Consider the following 22,970-nt stretch of genomic DNA (forward strand, 5'->3'; position numbering starts at 1 on the left):
ACAAGCGCACACCCGCTTACAACCGCTTAAACGTACTTAATCTTGCGCACACCCACGCTATTTTCTTTGAAAGAAATGAAAATGGGGAGACAGGAAAGTGGTGAAAAAGGGGTCACAAAGAGGGTAAGACAGTAGGGAAACAAGCTTGGGTTTTGCAGGAGGGATATAGGTAAGGCCCATAGCTGCCCATTCCTTCATCAGTAACAGCAGTGCATATGTTTGTAATTTGGTGTGACATTTGATACCTTCTACCCCTGAGAGAGGTGTAAGGACAACAGTAATACTTGTTGTACAGCCAATTGTAATTGATAGTTTCCATGTCTGGTAGACATATGTGCGGAATGGGCAGCTATGTATGGGGCGTAATTTTTTTGTGGGTACAGAGTGCCCTTTTTTTTTTTTTTTCCAGGTGAGAGTGGTATGTCAGGTGAAGGAAGTTGGTACAGCTGGGGAGGTAGGTTGGGTAGGTAAACAGACAAGACAAACAAGATGCACACAGGGGCGGTGTATGACACGTGTGGGGGGGGTTACACAATTGACGGGGACGGAGGTTTGGATATCCAGAGCCCCATGAGCCCACAGATGGCAACAGTGGAACTGATATCCCCACCCATAGGCAGTTGCCACTGTTCCTTCACTGCCCAGGACGGGGCTGTGCTGGGGGTTGTGTAGGCCGGGCAACAGGCATGCCCGTAAGTTGTGCCACCCGTGCCTCAAGCTGGCGTAGGGGCTCGAGAACAGAGTCCCGAATCTCCCTACGCACCACAGTCCGGACGCTATGGAGGGTGAGTGGTGGTTCTCCTCCGGCCACACTTGCAGAGGGCCCCATCCCCTGCAGCGCTTCCACCCGCAGGTGGCACAGGGCCACCGGAGGAGGGTCCAGACTCTGCACTAGTGCCAGGTGCACTCGCCAGCTGAGGTGGGAGAGGTGGGTCCACTGGAACCCGCCTTCCCTGTTGTCCTATGTTTTGCATTATTTCATGACAGTTTGGGTTAGTGACATATAATACCATTCACAATTAGTTGTAACAGCATGCATTAGTATTCCCATTAACCAAACACCCAGATATTCACACCATTGAACAGCGTGCATAACACATGCATAATTTGAACAGCAATACACAGTCCAACAACATGCAGGGTTAATTGATGGCAACAGGCCATCAGGTGTGGATGTATGAACATGGCAGATGCATCAGCGGACATGCAAATATATATGACCCAACAGGACAAACGTCCAGGGGTGTTAATTGTGATTGCACATACCATTTTCACGTGGAATGGGTTATATGTGGTTATAGGGTGGGGTGAAGAAAATAATATTAACACCTTCAAATACCAATACATATGCTGTATATTTCTAATAGCTACAGATATATACACACTACTGTTCTAACTACAGTTTCCTATATGATAACTATTTCAACTTGGTGATAGGACTGTTACTGCAACATCAATATACATTTTATTGTTCTTCATACACATTCATATCTAGCTTTGTTCAACTACATCATCCTGCTACATTTGCTTTATATAGCTGTAGACAAGTGTGGATGTTTGGTATATCAGACAATCATACTATCTGCATATTGCAGACTGAGAGCAACATATCCAGATTTTGGGATACACATTCCAGATGCAGCAACACTTTGAACAGATTTCGCTGTTTGGTTTTGATTCTCACATGCATTTTATTCTGTCTTGACTGCAGTATACTTTATTCAGGGGTTATTACTACTGTATTGCTGGATTCATGACACTTTTTCACACTCTCTCACTTGTTTTCATTTTACTATTCAGGATGGTACTTACTTCTAGGCTTTATTGACATGTTTTACCTGTAGTTATTACAATCCTTTCCAGCAGTCTCACTTCTGTCATGTTTCAGTATTTCAACAGGGATATATTTCACACATGTTATTTCATCATCTTCTGCAGCTATACTTGTCAGCCTGCTGCAGGTTGTGTACTATTTTCTTACAGGTGGGGCATTTTTATTTCAGAATTTATGTCAGACATTTTCATTTTTCTGTTTGGCTTACAGGCTGCAACACACTTTTGTAATCAAGCAATACTTGCAGACACTTTCACACTGTTACTTGCACATTTTATTCCTTAGTGACTACACTGCACTCTTTTGCTGACTGTCATACTTTTATATTTCTTTACAGTTACTGGTAGTGGATTACTGACCTGCCTGGTGGTGCAACCGCACCAGCCTATCGCCATAGGCTCTGCAGTTCGCAGAACGGACACCTGCAGCTGTAATATAAATGAAGTAATATTGGAATACACATCTCCATAATATCAGCTAGTTTAATTTCTTACATACATAATTAAATGTAACTTACTCAGTAGTGGGCGTTGGGCATTTGCCGGGCCTCCTGGATCCAAAGGTTCAGTTGGTCCTGCTTGCGTCTCTTCAGGTCCGCATGGTGGTGACGGACCTGCTCACCAGTCCTTGGAATCCCTGTGGCACTGGTGAGATCATGAGCCAACCGGTCCCACGCCTCAGCCCTGTATGCTCCCCAGAGGACCTGGCCCTGCATGAGTTGGGCCTCATGATTGTGGACTAGGAGCCAGACCATGTACCTGGACTCCTCAACGCCCCACCTCTGTGCTCGAAAGCAACTACCCTCTCCTACTCCTGTCATTCTGCCTGCAGTTCAGTTCTACAATCGTTTATGCTGTGTATTCCCACCTATGGGGCTTATATAGTCCATTTTTCCCGCACATATTTGTGATTGGCCATTTTGGAATTGTATCAACTTCAGTAAACCTGCATTGTCATGCTCCAGTTTGTATTAATTCCTATATATTAGCTATTATTGCATTTATAGGTACTGCTGTCATGGCTTAGTGATTTGGTACCTTGACTATGGTGTTTAGTATCCTGGGTTCGAACCTGGCCACTACTTTTTATTTTTTATGACTGTCTAGACATGCTAAGCGGTGAGTCTGTGTAAAGGCAGTTTTGATACGGCTTGCTCAATGTTGCCCGTCGGTTAGCTTGTTTGCGCGGTGCTCAGCTCCGCGCATACGAGGTACGCTGCTTTAAGCCTCATTTGGCTATCGGCACGCATATTATGCTCAGCTCAGTTAGGGGCACATAGCTTTAGCATGTTAAACCACTGCTCAGCTACGGGCACTCATTTTGCACCAGTTAAACCACTGCTCACGTACGGGCAGATGCACTCACCCTGTTAAACTGTAGCTCAGCTATGGGCATATCTGGCATTTTTTATTATTTTGTTACCTCACATTTCTTCAATATAAATGGGCTATTTCATTACATTTTACATAAAATGTGATTTTATGTGTACATATTTGTCAGGGACTTGTTTCGTGCTTATTTTGCTAAAAATAAAAATTGGTGTTGTGGGGTTCGAACCATGAATGCCTGCTCTTCAGCCAACATCTCTACCGCTACGCTATTGCTTCTTGGCTTACTTTGCATATTTAGTTCTTATATGCTTTCCCATTGACTGCTAACTGTAGCTGCGCTACGGGCACGCCCGCGCGCACTCACGGTTAAACATTTTTACAATTTAAAAAATATATATAACATGTTTATTTATATATTTTCTGTTCATAGTCTGTGGGGGCATGTGTTGTGTTGTGTTTATTCACATTTCCGTGGACTCTGTCGTGGGTGTTTACTTTGGGCACTTTTACTCTTCTGTGGGCGTGTCCGCTTACAGGGCTCGGCCTACGGACACGCCCCATACTGTCTTACACGGACCGTGTTAGCCTTAGGTGTGATTCAGCATGCTCTCATGAATATGCAAAGCATGCTGACATCACTCCGTTTAACTGCAGCCTCCGTGTAAGAGTTATAACTCTTACATGGAGGCTTCGTGAATCCTGCCCTATGTCTTAATTGCTTTACAGTTTTCTCTGTTTGATACTTCCATGATGGTATTCGATTTCTTCCCTTCCTTTCCCTTACTAGCCTGTGTTCTTGTGGTAGAATTTTATCTGTTATTAAGTTAGCTGCCCAGTAATATATCCTGTTTACTTCTGTTATATTGCATGGATCTCTATGGACACTCCTAATTACTGTGTTCATTTGTTTTATCAAACTTATAACTTTTGGGGTTTTATTGACCTTCTGCAGTCTATTTCTCTCATTGATCTTAATATGTCTATCTATATCTGTTAAATCAATGAACTTAGCTCATTTTCTTCTAAACTGAGAGCACATTTTTGTTCTCCATTTCCTGCAGGCATTCTATAGAACGTTCTATAGCATCTTGCTGTGGCACATTCTCTTCAGTTTCATCCTGTGTCATCCGTTGCTGTGTCATATGGGAACTCACTGGCCTATCACTCCTCAATACTGACTGTGTTAGAGTTGCCACAGTTTCCTACTCCTTCCCTTGCTGTCCATCTTTAAGTAAACATTTATACTGCTTTCATGTAGAAGGCTCCAAAATATCTTCATATGGCAACTGCCCATTTGCGTCCCATTCCACTGGTTTCTCCTTAATTTGGATATCTATTGTTCTATCCTGCTGTGGTGCTTTCTGAATTAGATTTTCTACACTGAATCCTTCACTTCACAGGTACTCCATAACCTCAGTTTCTATTTATTTAACTTCTCCATTACTAATCTTCTTTTCTGCTTTTCCTCTTTGTCTTCTTATTTTTTGTATTGTAAAGTTTTCCATGTCCAGATTTCTTTACCTGTATTTCTCTTCAACTATCTTTGGTGTTGCTCTTTTTGTATTGATTAGTTTTGTTTTCTTCTTTGAGTAAATATTAATCATATTAAATATATTTTTCTTTCCCATGTTCATATTTCTTCTTCATATGTCTCCTGATCTTCCATTTTCTTCTTACTTTGGTGACTCGTTCCATCATGCTGTGATGTAAGATGTTAGACCTTCTACACCAAATCCTTCACTTCGCAGGCACTCCATAACTTCAACTTCTACTTTACTAATATCCTGTTCTACATTCCCTCTTGGTGATATTATTTTTTTATTATGAAATTTTCCATATCCAGATGCCTTTGCCTATATTTCTCTTTGAATATCTTCAGGACTGCATTTTTTGCATTGATTAATTTGGCTTTCGACGTTGCATAAATATTGCACCATATCAAATGTCTCTTTCTGTCCTATGTCCATATTTCTTTTTTACACTTTTCAAATATCTCTAGGTTTTTGTTGTTTATATTTTTGCACTTCCTCAGATGCTTCTTTTTCCAAACAGATCAAAGTTTCTTGGTCTATATAATATTTTTCACAAATCTGTTTTATTAATAAACACAAATTTTTATTTGAAGCTTCTGACAGTTTTTCTTGTAGAAGTATTTTTATTTCCTCTAATTTCTCTCTTAATCTTTTTGTGTATCTTGTGTCTGGAAATTCTGGGCTTTTTGCATAATAACAACAATACATAATTGCTTTCTTATCCTCAATAGTTTACATCTTTATCGCTCTTCTTTGGCCCATCAGTTTTTGTCATTTTTTGTGAACTGCTAGTTCCTTCTACAACAGGGAAGCCATCCACCCCTGGGCCTGGCCCCATTGTAGAAATGTTATGTATTTTGTGGATTCTACACTGTCATTTTTTCCAGTACACAAATGCACATACCAGGATTGGGCACTTTTTTATACTGGGTCTTGTGGACCCACCTATCTTTTTTATTTTGACCTACTTCTGTCCATGATATATGCCATATAAAATACAGTCTATACATCAGTGTCATGTGGGTGAGATTTTGTGAAAAACAGGTTCCGCCTCGTGAAGGTACTCACCAAGACTTGAGGATGATTTCAATTTCAGCCATACTACTTTCCTTTGCTTGCTGAATTATCATCTTTCCATTCAGAGCAGGTTGAGGAAGGACAAAACCAGACAAGACAGACGCATAGTTATGGTGACTACATGACTTTTATTTTTGTGTGGCTGGATCACACTATCAGTTCTCTGCCTTATCCTTTGGACTATCCTCTGCACCAAGAGTGTTCACAAAGTGTCTAGCTCCAGTTATAGCTCTTTGTACGCTAGAGGGTATCCACATTTTTCCATATTTAGACAACTTGCATATCTTTGGAGTTTTTTTCAAAGTGTCAGGAGTCTCTCTCTCTCTCTCTCTCTCTCTTTAGGTGAAAAATCTCTTACACAAGCTGGGATTCCAAGAGAACATTCAAAAGTCTTTCTTGACTCCTCCATACTGGATCATGTTCCTGGGATGTCAACTGGACACCTCAGTTCAAAGAGCTATTCCTCCACAGGAGAAAAATAGATCTTTATTTACATCTATTTCTAAGGTTTTGCACTCTGACTTTGGTCATTGAGAGGGAATACCTCAGGAGATTGGGTCCCATGGCATCTATGATTCTCATGATATCCCTGGCAACATTCCACATGAAGAAGATACTGTGGGATCTGAAATCTCTGTGGTTCCAGCATCAACACCCTTTAACTTTTCACATCCCAGTGATGGGGTTTGTCAGAAGAGAAACCTTTTGGTGGGGATAAACAGATATCATTAAGTCGAGGTCTTGCCTTATCCCTCCCTGCTGCAAAGCAGTCTTTCACCACAGATGCTAATGACTTTGTTTGGGGAACAGTTTCAGGAGGAATAAAATGCAGTGGGGGGTGTGGGACACCAAGGACTGACATAAGGACATAAATATTAGGGATATACCCTGATCATAGCACTCAACTCTCTGACATCTTCAAGTGGTTTCAGTTAATACCACAGTCATATGGTGCATCATCAAGCAAGGGGGAACCAGGTCATACCCGTTTTTCAGACTAGACATGTTAGCTTGGCATGTAGCTTCACAGCACAGTCTCGCTCCACAGGCATTCTGCATTCTGTCAGAGCAAAACTGTTTGGCATAAATGCTGAGCAGGACCAGGGCAGACCCTCACAAATGGAAACTAGATAGGGGGGGGGGCTTCAAGTAGACCTGTTTGCCTCTTCTCTGATTAATCAACTGGCATGATTCTGTTCCAGGACTCCATGCAAGAAGGCCTGGAAGGCAGATGCTTTTTCTTTTCCTTGGACAGGAATGTTCCTGTATGCTTTTCCAGCCTTTCCACTAATATTCATAGTACTTCTGAAGATTCAGAATGTATCCCCAAGATCATTGTGGTGACTCACTTCAGTCCCAGGCAACTGTGATTCTCCTTCCTTTTGGGAATGGCCAGGGGCAATTACCACAAGCTTCCTCACAGACTGGATCACTACATACCAACAGGGTTGTTTGATACAGTCCAACATTAATCATCTTCAACTGACTGCCTGGATAATAGGGTCTTATTCCTTTTAGGCATCTGTTTATTGAGAACTTGCAACAGGTACTAATGCTGGAAAGAAAGTCTGCTACAAGAGAATCATATATTAACAAATGGAAAACGTTTTCTAGTTGGTGCCAACAAGATAACCAGCACCCATTCAGGGCTAGTTGTTCTCTGGTTTTACAATATTTTATGAGTTATTATCATATGGCCTTTCTTATCCCACTTTAAAGGTTCATTTATTGTCTCTTTCAGCATGTCTGCTCATGAATCCTCTTCTTTCAATTCAATCTCATGTTGAAAGGTTCTTGAAGTCTGACCAGCCTCGTATGCAAAGCCATAAAAAGACTTTTCATAGAATTAAACAGTTAGGACATAGAGAATCTCCAAACACTCGAATCATCTCAATTTGGATTACTCAATTTTTTTGAAAAGATCAGCAAAGTAATGGATGAAGGCAAAACAGTGCACTCCACATACCTTGACATGACTGAAGCTTTTGACACAATTCCTCACTCAGGCATGGTAGAAAAGATAAATAAACTGGAAATAAACCCCACTCCCACGGGATTACCAACTGGATCACAGATTGGAAGCAGATAATCAAAACATGTGAAGTTTACTTCACACAGAGACCAGTCACCAGTGGAATTCCCAAGGTTTCTGTGCTGGGACCTCTTCTGTTTGGCATCTGTTTTTTTGAAGTAAAAGCCAGTACCAAACGGCTTTGGCTGACTATGTTTGCAGATGACTGCAAGCTAGGAGCACTCACTGAATCTCCAAATAACTTAGCAATCCTTTAGGAAGGGCTTGTTTTGAATGGGTCTATATTAGAACACCGAAGTTTCAAAACTACAAGTGTTCTAATATCGACCCATTTTCAGTGAATGCTGAAAATATCGAAGAAACAGAAAACCAAATTTTTTCCTAGGGAAAGAATTTGGTTGTCTGTTTCTGTTGCTTCGGTATTTTCAGCGCTGTGGTGACAAGTTACGGGTCGGGTTCAGGTAAGTGTGCGATTGTGTGGACGTGAGGGTTAGGGTGGGGTAGGTGAGTTAGGGTTAGGGCACGGGTGAGGTGACTGTGCGATAGTGACGGACCTTAGGGTTCGGGTTTGGGTTAAGGTAAGTGGATAGTTAGTGGTGTATGCATAGTTTAGTGTAGGGTTAGGTGTAAGAGTTTAGGTGTATGTGTGTGGATTGCTGTTTGTTTGGTGTGCTTGTGTTGTGTATGTGTTTTGGAACAGACAGTTTTTTCCCTAGGAAAAAATTTGATGTTCTGTATGTTCGATGTTTTACATTTTCAGTGACTAGGGTTCGATATTAGAACACTTGAAGTTTTGAAACTTCGGTGTTCTAATATAGACCCGTTTCGAATAAATTACTGATGCCAAAATCTCAGCTGCAGTCTCACCAGACACCTCCATAAATAAAAAAGTCCTTATCTTCATCTAATCCAGTTCCTCCAATTAAGAGGGAAATGGTTATATCTTTAGGGCAAAAGGAACTCTCTTTCTAGTAATTTAACCTTTGTAATGTTAAGTTTTCAGGGTTATATGCTATAATTTATTTTACAGTGTGTGTACAGTTTGGATGATTTTGCTGCAGCCTTACCACCAGATCAAAAGCCTTACATAAATGAAATTGTTTGTAATTTCACTTAAGTCTTGAAACATGCTTTGAATGTTGTACTTGAATGTGCAGATATAGTCTCAAGAAATGCTGCTGCTTCTGCTGTATTAAGACAATAGGCTTGGATATATATCAGAACTTTTCTAACAATTTAAAAGCCAAAGTTTTGAATGCACTTTTAAGTTCTGAATTGGTGTTTGGTCCCTCTGTTAAACTGATTCTCAAACAGTGGGATGACAGAGGGAAATTAATACATGGGGTATCTAGGATGTTTCTTGTACTTAAGTTCTCCCCAAACAAGGCGTCTTCCTTCAAGGACAGAACAAACAAACAAACAAACAAAAATCCCAGCCACATAAAAGTCAAGAATCTAAAAGGAAATGGCAGGAGGATAATTCTACAAAAACTATACTGAACCACAGAGTACCCCCACCCCCCTCCTGCCCTTTCTTCTCTTCCTCCTTCCCCCAGACTCTCTCACTTAACCCTGCAGCCTGGCTGCAGATAGTCTCACAGAAATGGGTTCTGACAATAGATCTGACAGTATACCTTGGCAATGAATAGAAAATCTTCATCCTTTCAGGGAAATTCCATCACACCCTCCAGACCAGACAGAGCTGTTTCCTCAAGTGCTCCATCACTTGGTAGAAGCATGTGTGAAAGAACCAGTGCATGCAAAACACAAAGGCAAAAACCTTTACTCCAGAATCTTTTTGTTACCAAATAAGAAGCACTTCTTGGAGACCCATCCTAGATTTGTCCTTTCTAAACACCTTTGTAAAAGTTCCAAAATTCAAAATGCTCACCTTACAGGCAGTCTTAACATTGCTTCCAGGCCACTGTTTCATGGTGACTCTGCCTATTGCTCCCACTTTCAAGAAAAGTTTGAGATTTGCTGTGTCTGGCTTACATTATCAGTTTTCTACATTACTCTTCAAGTTACCTGCTGCACCTCTTGTGTTTACAATTTGTTTGGCCCAAGTGGTTGCCTGTTGTAGAACCCAAGGCACCCACATTTTTCCTTACTTAAAAGACTTGTTGATTTGCACAGATTCTGTATTCAAGTGCTTGAAGTCCTTAGACAAGGTCACATTCTTCCTTTCACACCTGGGATTCAAACCGTGCCTTCAGACATCATTCCACATACCCTCTCAATGATTTTTTTCCAGGGGTGTTGGATAGACACAGTAAAAAGTATGGCATACCTGCTAGAAAACAAAGTTCTGATGGAACAGAACATTTTCTTGGATTTCTGTCCTCTAGACATGGCCTCAGAAAGAGAGTTCCTCAAAATTCCAGGCCTCATGGCATCAGTGTTCCTCACTGATAGCACTAGCCAGCCTACACATGAGAAAAATTCAGTGATACTTGAAGAATTGTTGGACCCAGCACCTTCATCCCTTGGATTTCTAGGTACCGGTAGTGAGATTTGTGAAATAAGAACTGCAGTGGTGATGGGATCAACTGTGTCTGAAGCCAGGACTCACTTTCTTTCTTTACATCCCAGGTCAGTCTGTCTATATGGACTCTTCAGATTTTGCATGGGAAGCAGTGTGTATCCATGGGAGTTCAAGTGCAAGGCTTGTAGGGTCCTCTGGACATTCCAAAGGACATAACTGTGAAAGAAATGTTGGCAATGATTCATGCCTTAAAAATTATTTTCCACTTACGGACTCAGTTTCCTTTTTTAGTGGTCGCAGGCATCACTGCTGTGACGTAATACCTGAACAAACAATTGAGTACAAGATCATACCCTTTTTGCCAGTTGGCATTGATGGTCTGGGTGTTGGTTCTACAGCATTCTCTCTCTCTCTCTCTCTCTCTCACTCTTCAGGCCTTATACATTCTGTTAGAGCGAAACACAGTGGCAGCAAGAATAAGTACATACCCTCATAGGTTCATAGGCAAATACTAGGCTATCACCCTTGTGGGGCATTTTAAGCCTAGCCAGTTTTCCTTTAGTGAAGATCAAACCTAGTACATTGTGTTTGTGAGGTAAACATTTTAACCATTACACCAACCTCCCAACCTCCAAAATTTTTATAGGTTCATAGGTAAGCACTAGGCTAGCTGCCTTTGTGGGCCATTTTAAGCCTAGCCAATTTCACCGCAAAGGTGAGAATCAAACCCTGTACCTTGTGTCTCTGAGGTAAACAACCTAATCATTATGCTAGCCCTCCCACCACTAAGGCTCCAAGCACTCATGAATGGAAGCTCTGTATAGAGGTCTTCCAGGACTTGATTCAGATGTGAGGAACATCTCAAGTAGATCTGTTTGCCTCCTTTCAAAACAGACAACTGAAAATATTCTATTCCAGACATCCTTGCAGCCATCTTTGAAGACACTCTATCATTCCCATAGTTTGGAATGTTCCTGTATCACCCTTTCCAGTGATTCCCAAGGTACCTGTAAAGATTCAGAAATAGTTACCAAAAATCATTGTGGAAACCCCCCCTTTTGGCCCAGACAAAAATGGATCTCCATTTTAATGGAATTGGTCAAGGGCATTTATAGCAAGTTCCTCACAGACTGGGTCTGCTCACACAGTATCAGGGGCGAATGATGCACCTCATCTTAGAGCAATTGCAGCTAACAGCTAGCATGACTCTATTTAGACACCTTTTAGGCACTTGTTCCATGAGATGTGCAGCAGGTATTTAAGGAGGCAAGAAAACCTGCAACTAGAACATCTTGTGTTTACAAGAGGAAGGATGTTTTCTAGGTGATGCCTCGCCAATAGCAGAGGTCCCAAAAAGTTTTCAACCCCTCTTTTTCTAAATATTTGTGTGAGCTACTTAGAGATGGTTTGTCCTGAGCTTCTATCAAAGTGCATCTTGTGGCCTTCTCAGCTTTTCTGCCCATGGATCCCCCTCTTTCAAATCTTTTTCTGGTTAAACAGTTTGTGAAAGGAGTGTTGCACATGAGAACCTCTTGAAAGCAAATTCCATCTTCATGGGATCTCAACTTTGTACTTAAAAAAAATGACTGTGCCTCCATTTGAACCTGCATCTCAGGCTAATTTATGGTTCATTACTCAGAAGTCTGTTTTATTCATTGTTCTGACAACTGTAGGGTGAGTCTGTGAGCTGCAAACTCACATGGTGCACCAACCCTAACTGATTTTTTAGGGTTTATAACACATAATCAAAATCCCAAAATATCGAACACCATAAGCTCGAACTTGGAATTTCGAAATATATGATATAATCGAAATCTCAGAACAGCAATTTTTTTCCCAGGGGAAAAAAATTTGCTGTTCCGAGAAAAACACACACAACACAAGCACACCAAAAAAGTAATCCACACATATACACTTAAAATCCTACTTCTAACTCTACACTAAACCGTACATACACTACTATCTATCCACTTACCTTAACCCAAACCCTAACCCTAAGGTCTGTAACTATCGCACACTCACCTTACCCGCTCCCTAACCCTAAGGTCCATAACTATCACACACTCACCTTACCCGTTCCCTGACACTAAGATCTCTAACTATCGCACACTCACCTTACCCGCTCCCTAACCCTAAGGTCCCTAACTATCGCACACTCAACTTACCCGCTGCTTAACCCTAACCCAGTCCGTAACCTTCACACCACAGTGGAGAAAATAGCGAAGTGGCAGAAACAGCCCACCAAATTCTTTTCCTAGGAAGGAAGTCGATGTTCTGCAGTTTCGCTATTTTCAGTGTTCGCTGTTTTGGGTTTGATATTATAACATTCAAAGTTTTACTACTTCAATGTTATGATATAAACCCGATTTTTTACAAGGACAGAGTTGTGTTATGCACTAATCGGTCACCCATGCCTAAAGATGTTTTTGATGTTGCCTTAAATCAAGCCATCAGCCTCCCAGTGTTCTGTCGTGAGCCAGTAAACAAGGGAGAGAAGATTCTACATACATTAGATGCACACAGGTAGCTCAGTTACTGCCTTGACAGAACAAAGCCCTTTAGGAATTCTGAACAGCTGTTTATCTCCTATACAGGGTCTAAAAATGGTCATCCTGTCTCTAACAATCTATTGCATGATGGCTGACTTATGAAATTGTTTTCTGTTACTCCTACCATGGCAAATCTATTCCAAGCAAGGTTAATGCTCACTTGACGAGGGCCTTATCCTCTTCGATGACATACTGGAAAGGTGTGGATTCTAGAAACATCCTTCAGGCAGCAACATGGTCCTCTGGTCACACCTTTGTAAAGCACTACAAACTGAATTACTTTTAGAGATCCAGCACAGGCTTTGCTAGGGCCACTCTCCAGGAGCTCCTGGATCCTTATCCATGCACCTCCCTGGTAGAGTAAGCTTTGAGAATCTACCCAAGATGCCTCTGAGGCAGTGGAAATGATAAACATAGAAAATTGCATAAGTCCTACTTATCTGTAACAGTAGATGTATGAATTCCTCGCTGCCTCGGTGGCAGCACCTATCTGCCATCCCTGAAACTTTGTATAGTTGAGATGAGTTTCAACTTCTTTGATTCAATTGTTGCTGGATTTGGTTTTTATACGGTTGCAAATTTTCTCTTGTTAAATGATTCTGGCTTCAAGTACTTTCCTATCCTTCTTTGTGGAGGCAAAAAGTCTGAACACTGACTTCCTGTGACAGTTGATGATTTCCCTCTTAGGACAAGCTCAGCCAATCATCTGTCACAGGAAAGAGAGGGCAGGGAGTCTGAGCTTTTGAAAGCTGGTGAGTACAAGATTATCTTGGCAGGTAACCCAGTATTCTACTTAAGCAGTGAGGAATTTGAACATCAACTGTTAGAGGTAAGTAGGACTCCCACAACTGTCCTTTGTTTAGCTTGCCTTTGTGATGACACACAAATACCAGCTGCCTCGTGCACCAGCATTTTCTGGCATTAATGCAGATCGAGTATCAACACGGTCCATCTGCTGTAAGTAGTATGACTGGTGCTATAGATACCAGTACTGTTTGGCACGTAATACTTTTTCAGGCTGCCATATCTAATGAATCCCACGATTCACTACTTCCATCTGCCTCTCTCAAGATGTCCCTTGTTGGATCATTGTCGCAGCATTACTAACTGATGAGATATCCTGCCAAGGTACTAAAGCCCGGGCGCCTTCCTCTAATGCCAAATGTCTGACATATGACCCAACCTCAGGAAAGATAGGAGCTACATAAGGGACATGCAGGTGTGAACCACCTCAGGACTTTCTTACCACCAGCCCGAACACTGCACATGTGATTCTTCTTCACTCCGTCACTCAGTCCACGTCATTTTGCAATGCCCTGGGCAGACAAGCAGATTTCCTTTCTTCCTTTTTCTGACTATATACATTGTATTTAATGTCATCTATGAGAGGAAAATGTGATTCTGGGAGACACCTTCTTTACAGGGAAAATCACTTTAAGTTTTATTTTGTCTTGGTGATAGTCATAATTATAAAGACTGCTCCATCTGCCAATCCTTTGTCCCCAAGACACTTAATAGCTATTTGTCCTTTTTAAACATTTATTTAGAGGACCAATTTATGCAGAGTACTTGTGCAGAATAAAATGTCTTCCAAGACTTCCCATTCAAATGTCTCTCTTCTGCTGAAAAAAAAAACTTATGCAATTTAAGCCTGAAGCTTTGTCTGTCTGGTCAGACTTAGACGTGTCTACTGTGCCTCATGATGAGTCCTTGGACCATCCAGGTTCTTTAGCTGCTCCCTCTATTACATCCCTATTGGAGACCAATACAGCACAGTGCTCTCACATGCCTATGCCGACTGACAAGACATCCATTTGGTCAGAAGGGGGAAACCTCAGCTAGTTAAATCAGAGGGACCTGAGAATATTCCTTAAGTTCTCATAAGGGAATAAGTCTCTGGCCCCCTTATTGCTGTATGCCAGGGGTTGGAGCCACTGCTTTCTGTGTGAATGGATGTCCCTGCAGTACATAAATTGATCAGTTCCTACCTTCCCATAAACCTTAACTCCTCCTCCAAAACATGCATGCATCATTTCTACAATTTCCATTCTTTTATGCAGTTTATTCCTACCCTATTCTAAAGATCCACCTTCCAGTTCTTCTATATCTTGCAATATTCATTTCTTCAAATACAGTTGGTTTTAAACTTTGATTTGCAGCAAGAGATATTTTTGAGAACCCCGGGGTACATGGCATCAACAATTCCTGTGATTCCTTTGCCAAATTCCACCTCTTTTTGTGTGAAAGGATGCCCCTGCCAAAGGGAATCAGTTCCTCCTTTCAACAGCCTATAAGTCATCATCAAATGTAATTTATATGGATCATATTGTATGCAGTTTTACTTTACTGTCTGACTCCATTTCAGTGGTCACAGAGACTGTAGAGGCTTTCCGTAATTAATCTTTCTGGGTATGTACAAAATAAGGATAAGTCATGTACACTTCCCCTGAACATTCAGTTAACCATAAATGATGTTTCACATCTTCAAATAGGCTGGAACACACTTGGTCTTAAATACTTTGGTGTCTACTTGAGTCTAAACTTTCACATTACATAAAAAAAATGTTTGATAATCTTACAGCTGAATTGATCGTAGACTTTGACATATGCTTAGGCTTCAGCTTTCTTTGTTAAGAAGGATTAATCCAGAAACCAACGTGACGATGTGTATATTATAAAACTTAGTAAAAAAAAAATTCATCATTCACCAATGCTTTAATAAACAGTTAAGCACTTTTCATCCACCAGAACTTCATCAGAACTAATGCATTAATTTCATATCATTACAGTGAAATCAGTGTAAATTAGCAGCAGAGAATTAAATCCATTCAGCAGTTTACCTAAAAATAAACACGTCAACAATCGTATATATGTATATAGCTATATCTAGCAATGTATGGTTTACTATCAATATGTCAAAAGACAAAATAATTTGCGCCCGACATATTGAAAGTAAACCTCGAAATTCAGAAAATAGAATGAGTCACAATGTTGAATCCGCTGATCAAATTCAGCAGATTTGAAATTGTTTTCGAACACATCACGTGAGATCCATATAGGAGCTCACTTAAAGTAAACTCCTATAACGAACATCCTGTTTTTGCAGGGGGAAAGCCCCCCTGCACCCCCCCACACCCTCTGCTAACTATATAGTCCAACTCTGAGATCGCACTACAGTGAGGAAAGGGATAAATTTCCCTAACCACACTGTGCCACGATCTCGGCGCAATTCTTTGAATTTATATTAGCGAATGCACACTGCATTCGCTAATATAAACTTTCGAACATTGAGATGTTCACCCATATGAAAAGTCGAACATCTGTACTTCGAAGTTTTCATATGGGTACATCTCAACTCAAAATTTTAATAGTAAACCTCTACGTGTGTGTGTGTGTGTGTGTGTGTGTGTGTGTGTGTGTGTGTGTGTGTATATATATATATATATATATATATATATATATGTGTGTATATGTGTGTATAAAACAAATCCACAGCATCTTAAAATACAATTAATAAACACAGAAACTCATCATTAATTTTGTTCTTTAACCCAGCATGCTAACAAATAATAAAAACAAGTTGAATACAATAAATGTAAAAAGTTAATATTCTGTGTGTGTGTGTATTTGTGTGTCTATGTGTGTATGTGTGTGTGTGTGTGTGTGTGGCTGGGGATATGAGTGTGTGTGTGTGTGTGTGTGTGTGTGTGTGTGTGTGTGTGTGTGTGTGTGTGTGTGTGTGTGTGTGTGTGTGTGTGTGTGTGTGTGTGTGGCTGAGGATATGAGTGTGTGTGTGTGTGTGTGTGTGTGTGTGTGTGTGTGTGTGTGTGTGTGTGTGTGTGTGTGTGTGTGTGTGTGTGTGTGTGTGTGTGTGTGTGTTTGAGGATATGAGTGTGTGTGTGTGTGTGTGTGTGTGTGTGTGTGTGTGTGTGTGTGTGTGTGTGTGTGAGTCTGAGTTATGTGTGTCTGTGTGCGTATTGCATTATGATGCATTTTCTAATAAATAAGAATACAATGCTTTACTATCACCTGATAGAATGCTAGTTAAGGGGAGCTCAAATGGTTGAATCAATTTCACTGTAAATCATTGAATGAAAATCCATTCCACCTTTGAACAAGATAATGAGGGAACTGGGTTTGTGGTATAGCACTGATCATCCAACACAATACCTGGCAGGAGACCCCCCCCACTCAGGGCTATCCTTCCACCTTCTGCTCTATAATCACATTGCGGGAAACAATTCTGCATTGCTGACTCCACCTTTCACCAGTTTCAGCCTAGTAACTTCACTTGCAATGTAGCTGTAACAGCAAATATATTGCTTAACATTTTTCTTTCTTTTCACCCTATGGAAATTGTTTGATAAAATAGTATTCAAAAACTAGTTATCATTTCTGGGGTTATGCCATATTTAACATATGAATGAGCTATGTTTATCTATTAAAACGTTTGTAATTACGATTCATCATATATTGGTGAGAGACAAAAATGACAAGACTATCTTGTCTGCCATTTTTGTGTGCAGCTACCACTGACCCAGGCGCTGCTGAGACACCTGTGGTGTTACAGCCAATGAATCCCCTCCGTAGTCTGTTCCACCGGTTCATTACTTTTTCTGCAAAAGATACTTTTTAATCTCTACCTTAAATTCAGGGTTTCACTTTCATCTTTTTGTCTTTAAACCATAGCACAGCTCCCTCATAACCTTATGTGCCCATATCTTGTCACCTCTGTCCTCCAGTGCGATAAGGTTTAACTCCTCCAGTTTACTTGTAATCCTATAGTCTTTTCTGGACTCTGCAATTGACCTTGATTGCCTTCTGTCTACACAGGCACAGAACTGTACACAGGATGGCAGCTGTGGACAGCGAAGAGATCTGCTGAGTGGTAATATATTCTATTTAATCAGTCCTGTAAATTCCCTTCCTAATATCTAAATGGCTTTGGACACAGCTGTCATACTTTGTGCCTGGTGGCTTTGTTTTGCAGCCAATAACACCACAAGGTCCTTTTCTTGTTGCATGTACTTTACGATAACCAGGGCTGTACCCCATACCCATTCCTGTAATTATTCTGTTCAGAGTTGTTGAACTCCTGCTGATGCATGCTATTTCTATGCTCAGTCTACTAGTCTACCTAAATTCAATTGTAGGCTTACCCTATCCTTCCACTCTCTCACCTATCTTAGTTATTATCAAAAAGCAGGTTGGTTATACTTTCTGTGGCCCACACTATGTCTGACATGGAGGTAATGCTAGGTAATAGCTACACAGCACTGTATAATCAATCCTGTTTTATTGTTTTGTCCTCCCATCTGTGTGCCACATGTATGATGTTACCACAGTGCCTTATTCAAAACATTATACAAGATATATTTGGTAATACACTTTAAATTTTGTAAGGTCATAGCTGAAAAAAGGCCACAGGTGTAGCTTGCTTACCATAAACAATGAAATGAAGATGCTGACCAGTACTTACTCCAGCACTGGCCCTTGTACAATACCACACACCACCTTCATCTGTTTGGATAGGGTCCGTGTGGCTACCATTGTATGTTTACTGGCACACTGCACTTTTTCCAGTAATTAGGTTGCCATTTCCCCTGTTCCAAGCCCAAGCCCTTATAACTTGCCCGTCATTGCCTGTCATTCCCCCTGAGTAGGAACAATTCAAAGACTTACTGAAGTTTTAGTTTACAACATTCACCTGCTTTTCTTTGTCAGGTTCCACCATAATCCAGTCATAGAAATGGAATGAGACCGACTGGCATGCTGTGTTGTCTTGGCCACTACCCATGGTTGTTGTCCTTTTAGATCATTTACCTCTAAGAAACTAAAGAAATTTATCCTCAGTATCCTCACTGTAACTTTTCTTATTACTGCATAAGGCTGATGGATTTGTAGTACCACAGATGACTAGATTTGCCTGATCCTTCATGTTTAAAGGTGAAATTTTACTGCCTAAAAATACACAAGTAATTCCAAAAAATGGAAATCTAGAAGTGTTGGTAGCATTATAAAATTAAAACAAACTGGAAATACCTTTTATTTTCTTCAGCTCTTCCTGCAAGTCATTAATTTTTTCATTCTGCTTGAGTACGGTATTTTCTAAGTTCGTGGTTGATTCCTTCAGCTGTGCCAACTCCCTTAGTGCTGCACACTGACAGAACTCTGCTTTACACCTCCCATCATTGTTGCTGTTGTTGTCAAAATTAATCCCATCACTTCCCGCAACTTTTCTTGAGCCTGCTAGGTACAAAACTTCCAGCAAAACCAGCAAGATTATTTTCATAGTTGCAACAATAAAAATATCTAATGACTTTGCTGATTACTAGCTTTCGGTATGTATTTTCTTCTTCTGAAATTTTCGTGCAACGAGCCAGTACAGAATGCATGCAAAACTTTTTAAGGAGAGTCAGGTGGGGGAGGGACAGAATCTGGCAAGCTGAGATGGGAGTAACTTCTGAAAACAATGAAGTATTGCACAATAGCAATCAGCTAGACCACAGGGAAAAATATGAGTCAACAGAGATAAAATGGAGAAATCAGCCAAAGGGATCGGCACAGTTTTATGCCACTATTAATTATACAATGATCAGGAAACAAACTGGATTGATACACTATTGCAAAATGTCATTGTGCATTTGCTATTAGATTACACCTATATCAATTAAAAAGTGTGCTCAATAGAGAATGCAGTCATGCACACATGCACACATTGCTTAAAGAAGAACATGCTCATACTTGCCCAAAAAACACAAGTACGCATTTGAACTGGAGTGTAATGGCCACAGTTATAAATTTATTATGCATTATGCCAATCAGAATTACTTCCAATTAGGATCAGCTGCCAAAACAGTTCCAGTGAATGTCAAAGGAGGTAAGTCATGAAAATAGTGAATAACCAGACATGCACAAAGGACAGGCCTTAAAAGGAAATCAATCAGTCTAATACAACCACCATTTTCTGTCGTAAAATGAAGCAGCAGCCCCAAAATTTGTTTAACTCAACAATTTAAGTTTTCTGGCAGAAAACACAACACAAGGCACTGAACAGGTCTGACAAGGGACAGCCATGTGCATGGTAAAGAAATGTCTGATGATGACTTAGTCTCGTGCATGTAGAGGTCCCCATCCTCTCTTTTATTCTCCATTCTGTGCTCAGTGAGACCCATTGCCATTGCAAGCTCCCTTTCCCTTGCTGATCTGTATTGCTGTGTTTAAAGTGTACCTATATCTTGTCCCTGTCTTTCCTCACCTCATTGGCTGTCAGCACCCGACCTGATTTTGTATGCCTGCTTTACTGTAATATCTCTGATATCCTATGTGCTCCACATAATATCTCTGATATCCTATGTGCTCCACATAATATCTCTGATATCATATGTGCTCCACATAATATCTCTGATATCCTATGTGATCCACATAATATCTCTGATATCCCATGTGCTCCACATAATATCTCTGATATCCTATGTGCTCCACATAATATCTCTGATATCCTATGTGCTCAACATAATATCTCTGATATCCTATGTGATCCACATAATATCTCTGATATCCCATGTGCTCCACATAATATCTCTGATATCCTATGTGCTCCACATAATATCTCTGATATCCTATGTGCTCCACATAATATCTCTGATATCCTATGTGCTCCACAAAAGGCCAATTAGTACGCTGTCCTGAGCAACCAGTCCTCATAATTAAAGCTATGTACTCCTGGTAAGGCTTCCCTTAAGTACTCAGAATTGCTGAGCCCCACTGTTAAACGCTCATCTACCACTTTTGAGCTTCATCCTGCCCCCCCCCCCACTGTGGCATTATCCCTACATCAAAAGTGTGGGCTGAATCACACTGTACCTGAGCCTTCTGATACCAGCTGACTGCTGCAGTGTGAGCCTGTACTGTAACCAGTGATACCCTTCCTTAGAGTAAGGACAGACCATGATAACTACGGCCACTGGGACTGGCCACTACATTACCAATCCCTTGCAAATGCTTCTTCTAATGGCCCTAGAAATGCACCTGCTATGCACTGCCCTCATTCTGCCTGGTATGTACTACCCTCATTGTACCTACTGTGCACTGCCCTCATTGTACCTGCTGTGCACTGCCCTCATTGTACTAGCTGTGCACTGCCCTCATTGTACCTGCTGTGTACTATCATCATTGTACCTACTCTGCACTGCCCTTATTGTACCTGCTGTGCACTGCCCTCATTGTACCTGCTGTGCACTGCCCTTTGTCCTTAACCCTGGAAGAGACCTAACTGAAGAGTGGTTAGGAACCATAGTTACTGTTTGAAATCCTGATCTTTATCTATAATTTTCCTGTCGCATTATCTTTATAAATTAGTATAATTGTATGTATATATTAGCAGTAAACTCGATCTGAGGCATTTTGGATGGTCAGGGGCATTATGGGTAAGGAAGGAGCTCGAGATTTGAATCCTAGAATCTGTAGAAAATGGCTGAGTCAGATCCAGTGGTCAGATCTGAACCCATTATTTGAGGAAGAATGAAAATGGACAACACAGATGGAATGTTATGGTGAGTACATAACGTCTTTTTAATGCCCACAACTTTTCTGGAAACTTACAATGAAAAACAAAAAGCAGCCCAAAGAGTAAAAGCCATCACATAACCAATCTAAAATGCAATAAAACAAAACATAAACTATCGCCAGGGCTAAAAGCAGAGTTTAATAACCAGAACAACAAGAAACAGGTAAGCGCTTTCTACTGGGACAAGTTTAGAGATCTGGCATCAAATGCAAACAGGAGGGCAGACAATTTTCCAGAAAAGCAGTAAAGCAAAACAGTACTTGAACATTTAAATGATATTAAGAAAGCGAATCGTAATAATGCACTAGCTCAGCATGTACATGATTGTGGCACTAGCCATAGATTGCATTTTTTTATTTTAGAATTAGTACGTAATAATGATTGTGGTGGTGATTTGAACAATAAGAGGAAGGTTAGAGAACTTCACTGGATTTTACATCTTGATGCGCACAAACCACCTGGCATTTAGTGTCTCTTTAAAACCCGTTTAGAAGGCATGGCCACTCCCACACTGATATGTAGGTTGTTATACACTATGTATTGGTGCTAGGATGGAATCGCTTGGTTTGTGTAAGTTTATTTGTAATTTTATACTTTAAAAGTTATTGTGAACTGAATCATTTATATGTTTAAAATTGGTTGCAGAGAATTTGCACTACATTAGGATGGCATTCAGTGAATTACATATGTGTGTGCTATGGTTTTATCTGTTTTCATGTGACTTGCTGACTGAGTATTTAAATTTGTAGTTAGCTTAGTAGATTTAGGTGTGATGAAGTGGACGTGATTCTCCATGAAAGCGCTTACCTGTTTCTTGTTTTGCTTATTAAACTCTGCTTTTAGCCGTGGTGATCATTTATGTTTTGTTTTATTGCTTTTCTGGAAACTTGTCTGCCCTTCTGTTTGCATTTGATGCCAGGTCTATAAACTTGTCCCAACAGAACTGAAAAAGTGAGTCAGCAATATTATTTTCTATACCTTGGTTGTGCTGCAGTCTGAAACTAGTACTGCATGTGGGCTAAGTCATATAACGTCATTAAGTGACTAACACTGTCCATTCACCCAAACTGCTGAATAAGCAAACTGCTCCCAAATTATCTGTCCTGAAGAGGATGTGCCCTGAGTGCATCTCCATGGCGAGTGAATGAAACAGCAATGGTAGTTTCCCCGCCTTGAAAAGGCTGTGCCCTGAAGCTAATGTTATGTCATGTAGGTTAGCACAAACACCCTCACAGATGGCCCAGCACTTTGACTGATTATTCTATAGCCTAACCACTTCCATAGTATCTGTTCTATTCAAAAGCTGCCTGATTTGCAGCTTCTCAAATCAAATATATACTGCCACCCCCAAGGAAGGGAAATGCAATTGTAGGATGGATGCTTGTTTGTGTCCCTGTTCTTCATCTTTAGGCACGCATAGCCCATGAATCCAAACTTTAATTTGTTAGATTCTTTCATTATATTCTTTTAGTACTTCATTACGTACTGAAAGTGTTATGTGGTAGCATCATATTTATTCCATACTGCATCTGAGATGTTTCCCTACAACCTGATGGAAGGG

General features: G+C 40.6%; 1 protein-coding gene across 1 annotated transcript in view; it reads right to left on the bottom strand.

Moving 5' to 3' along the window:
* Positions 1-19,276, bottom strand: part of LOC122817189 (complement C1q tumor necrosis factor-related protein 3-like) — a 148,321-nt gene extending 129,045 nt beyond the window's left edge. Inside the window, exon 1 of the mRNA XM_044090402.1 lies at positions 18,883-19,276. Coding sequence (XP_043946337.1) covers positions 18,883-19,132 — 250 coding nt within the window. The 5' untranslated portion in view covers positions 19,133-19,276. The remainder of the gene's footprint in view (positions 1-18,882) is intronic.
* Between the last annotated feature and the right edge of the window lie 3,694 nt (positions 19,277-22,970).

This window comes from Protopterus annectens, chromosome 12.part0 (genome assembly GCF_019279795.1).
Source record: "Protopterus annectens isolate FY-2018-M chromosome 12.part0, PAN1.0, whole genome shotgun sequence".
Taxonomy (NCBI): Eukaryota; Metazoa; Chordata; order Ceratodontiformes; family Protopteridae; genus Protopterus; species Protopterus annectens.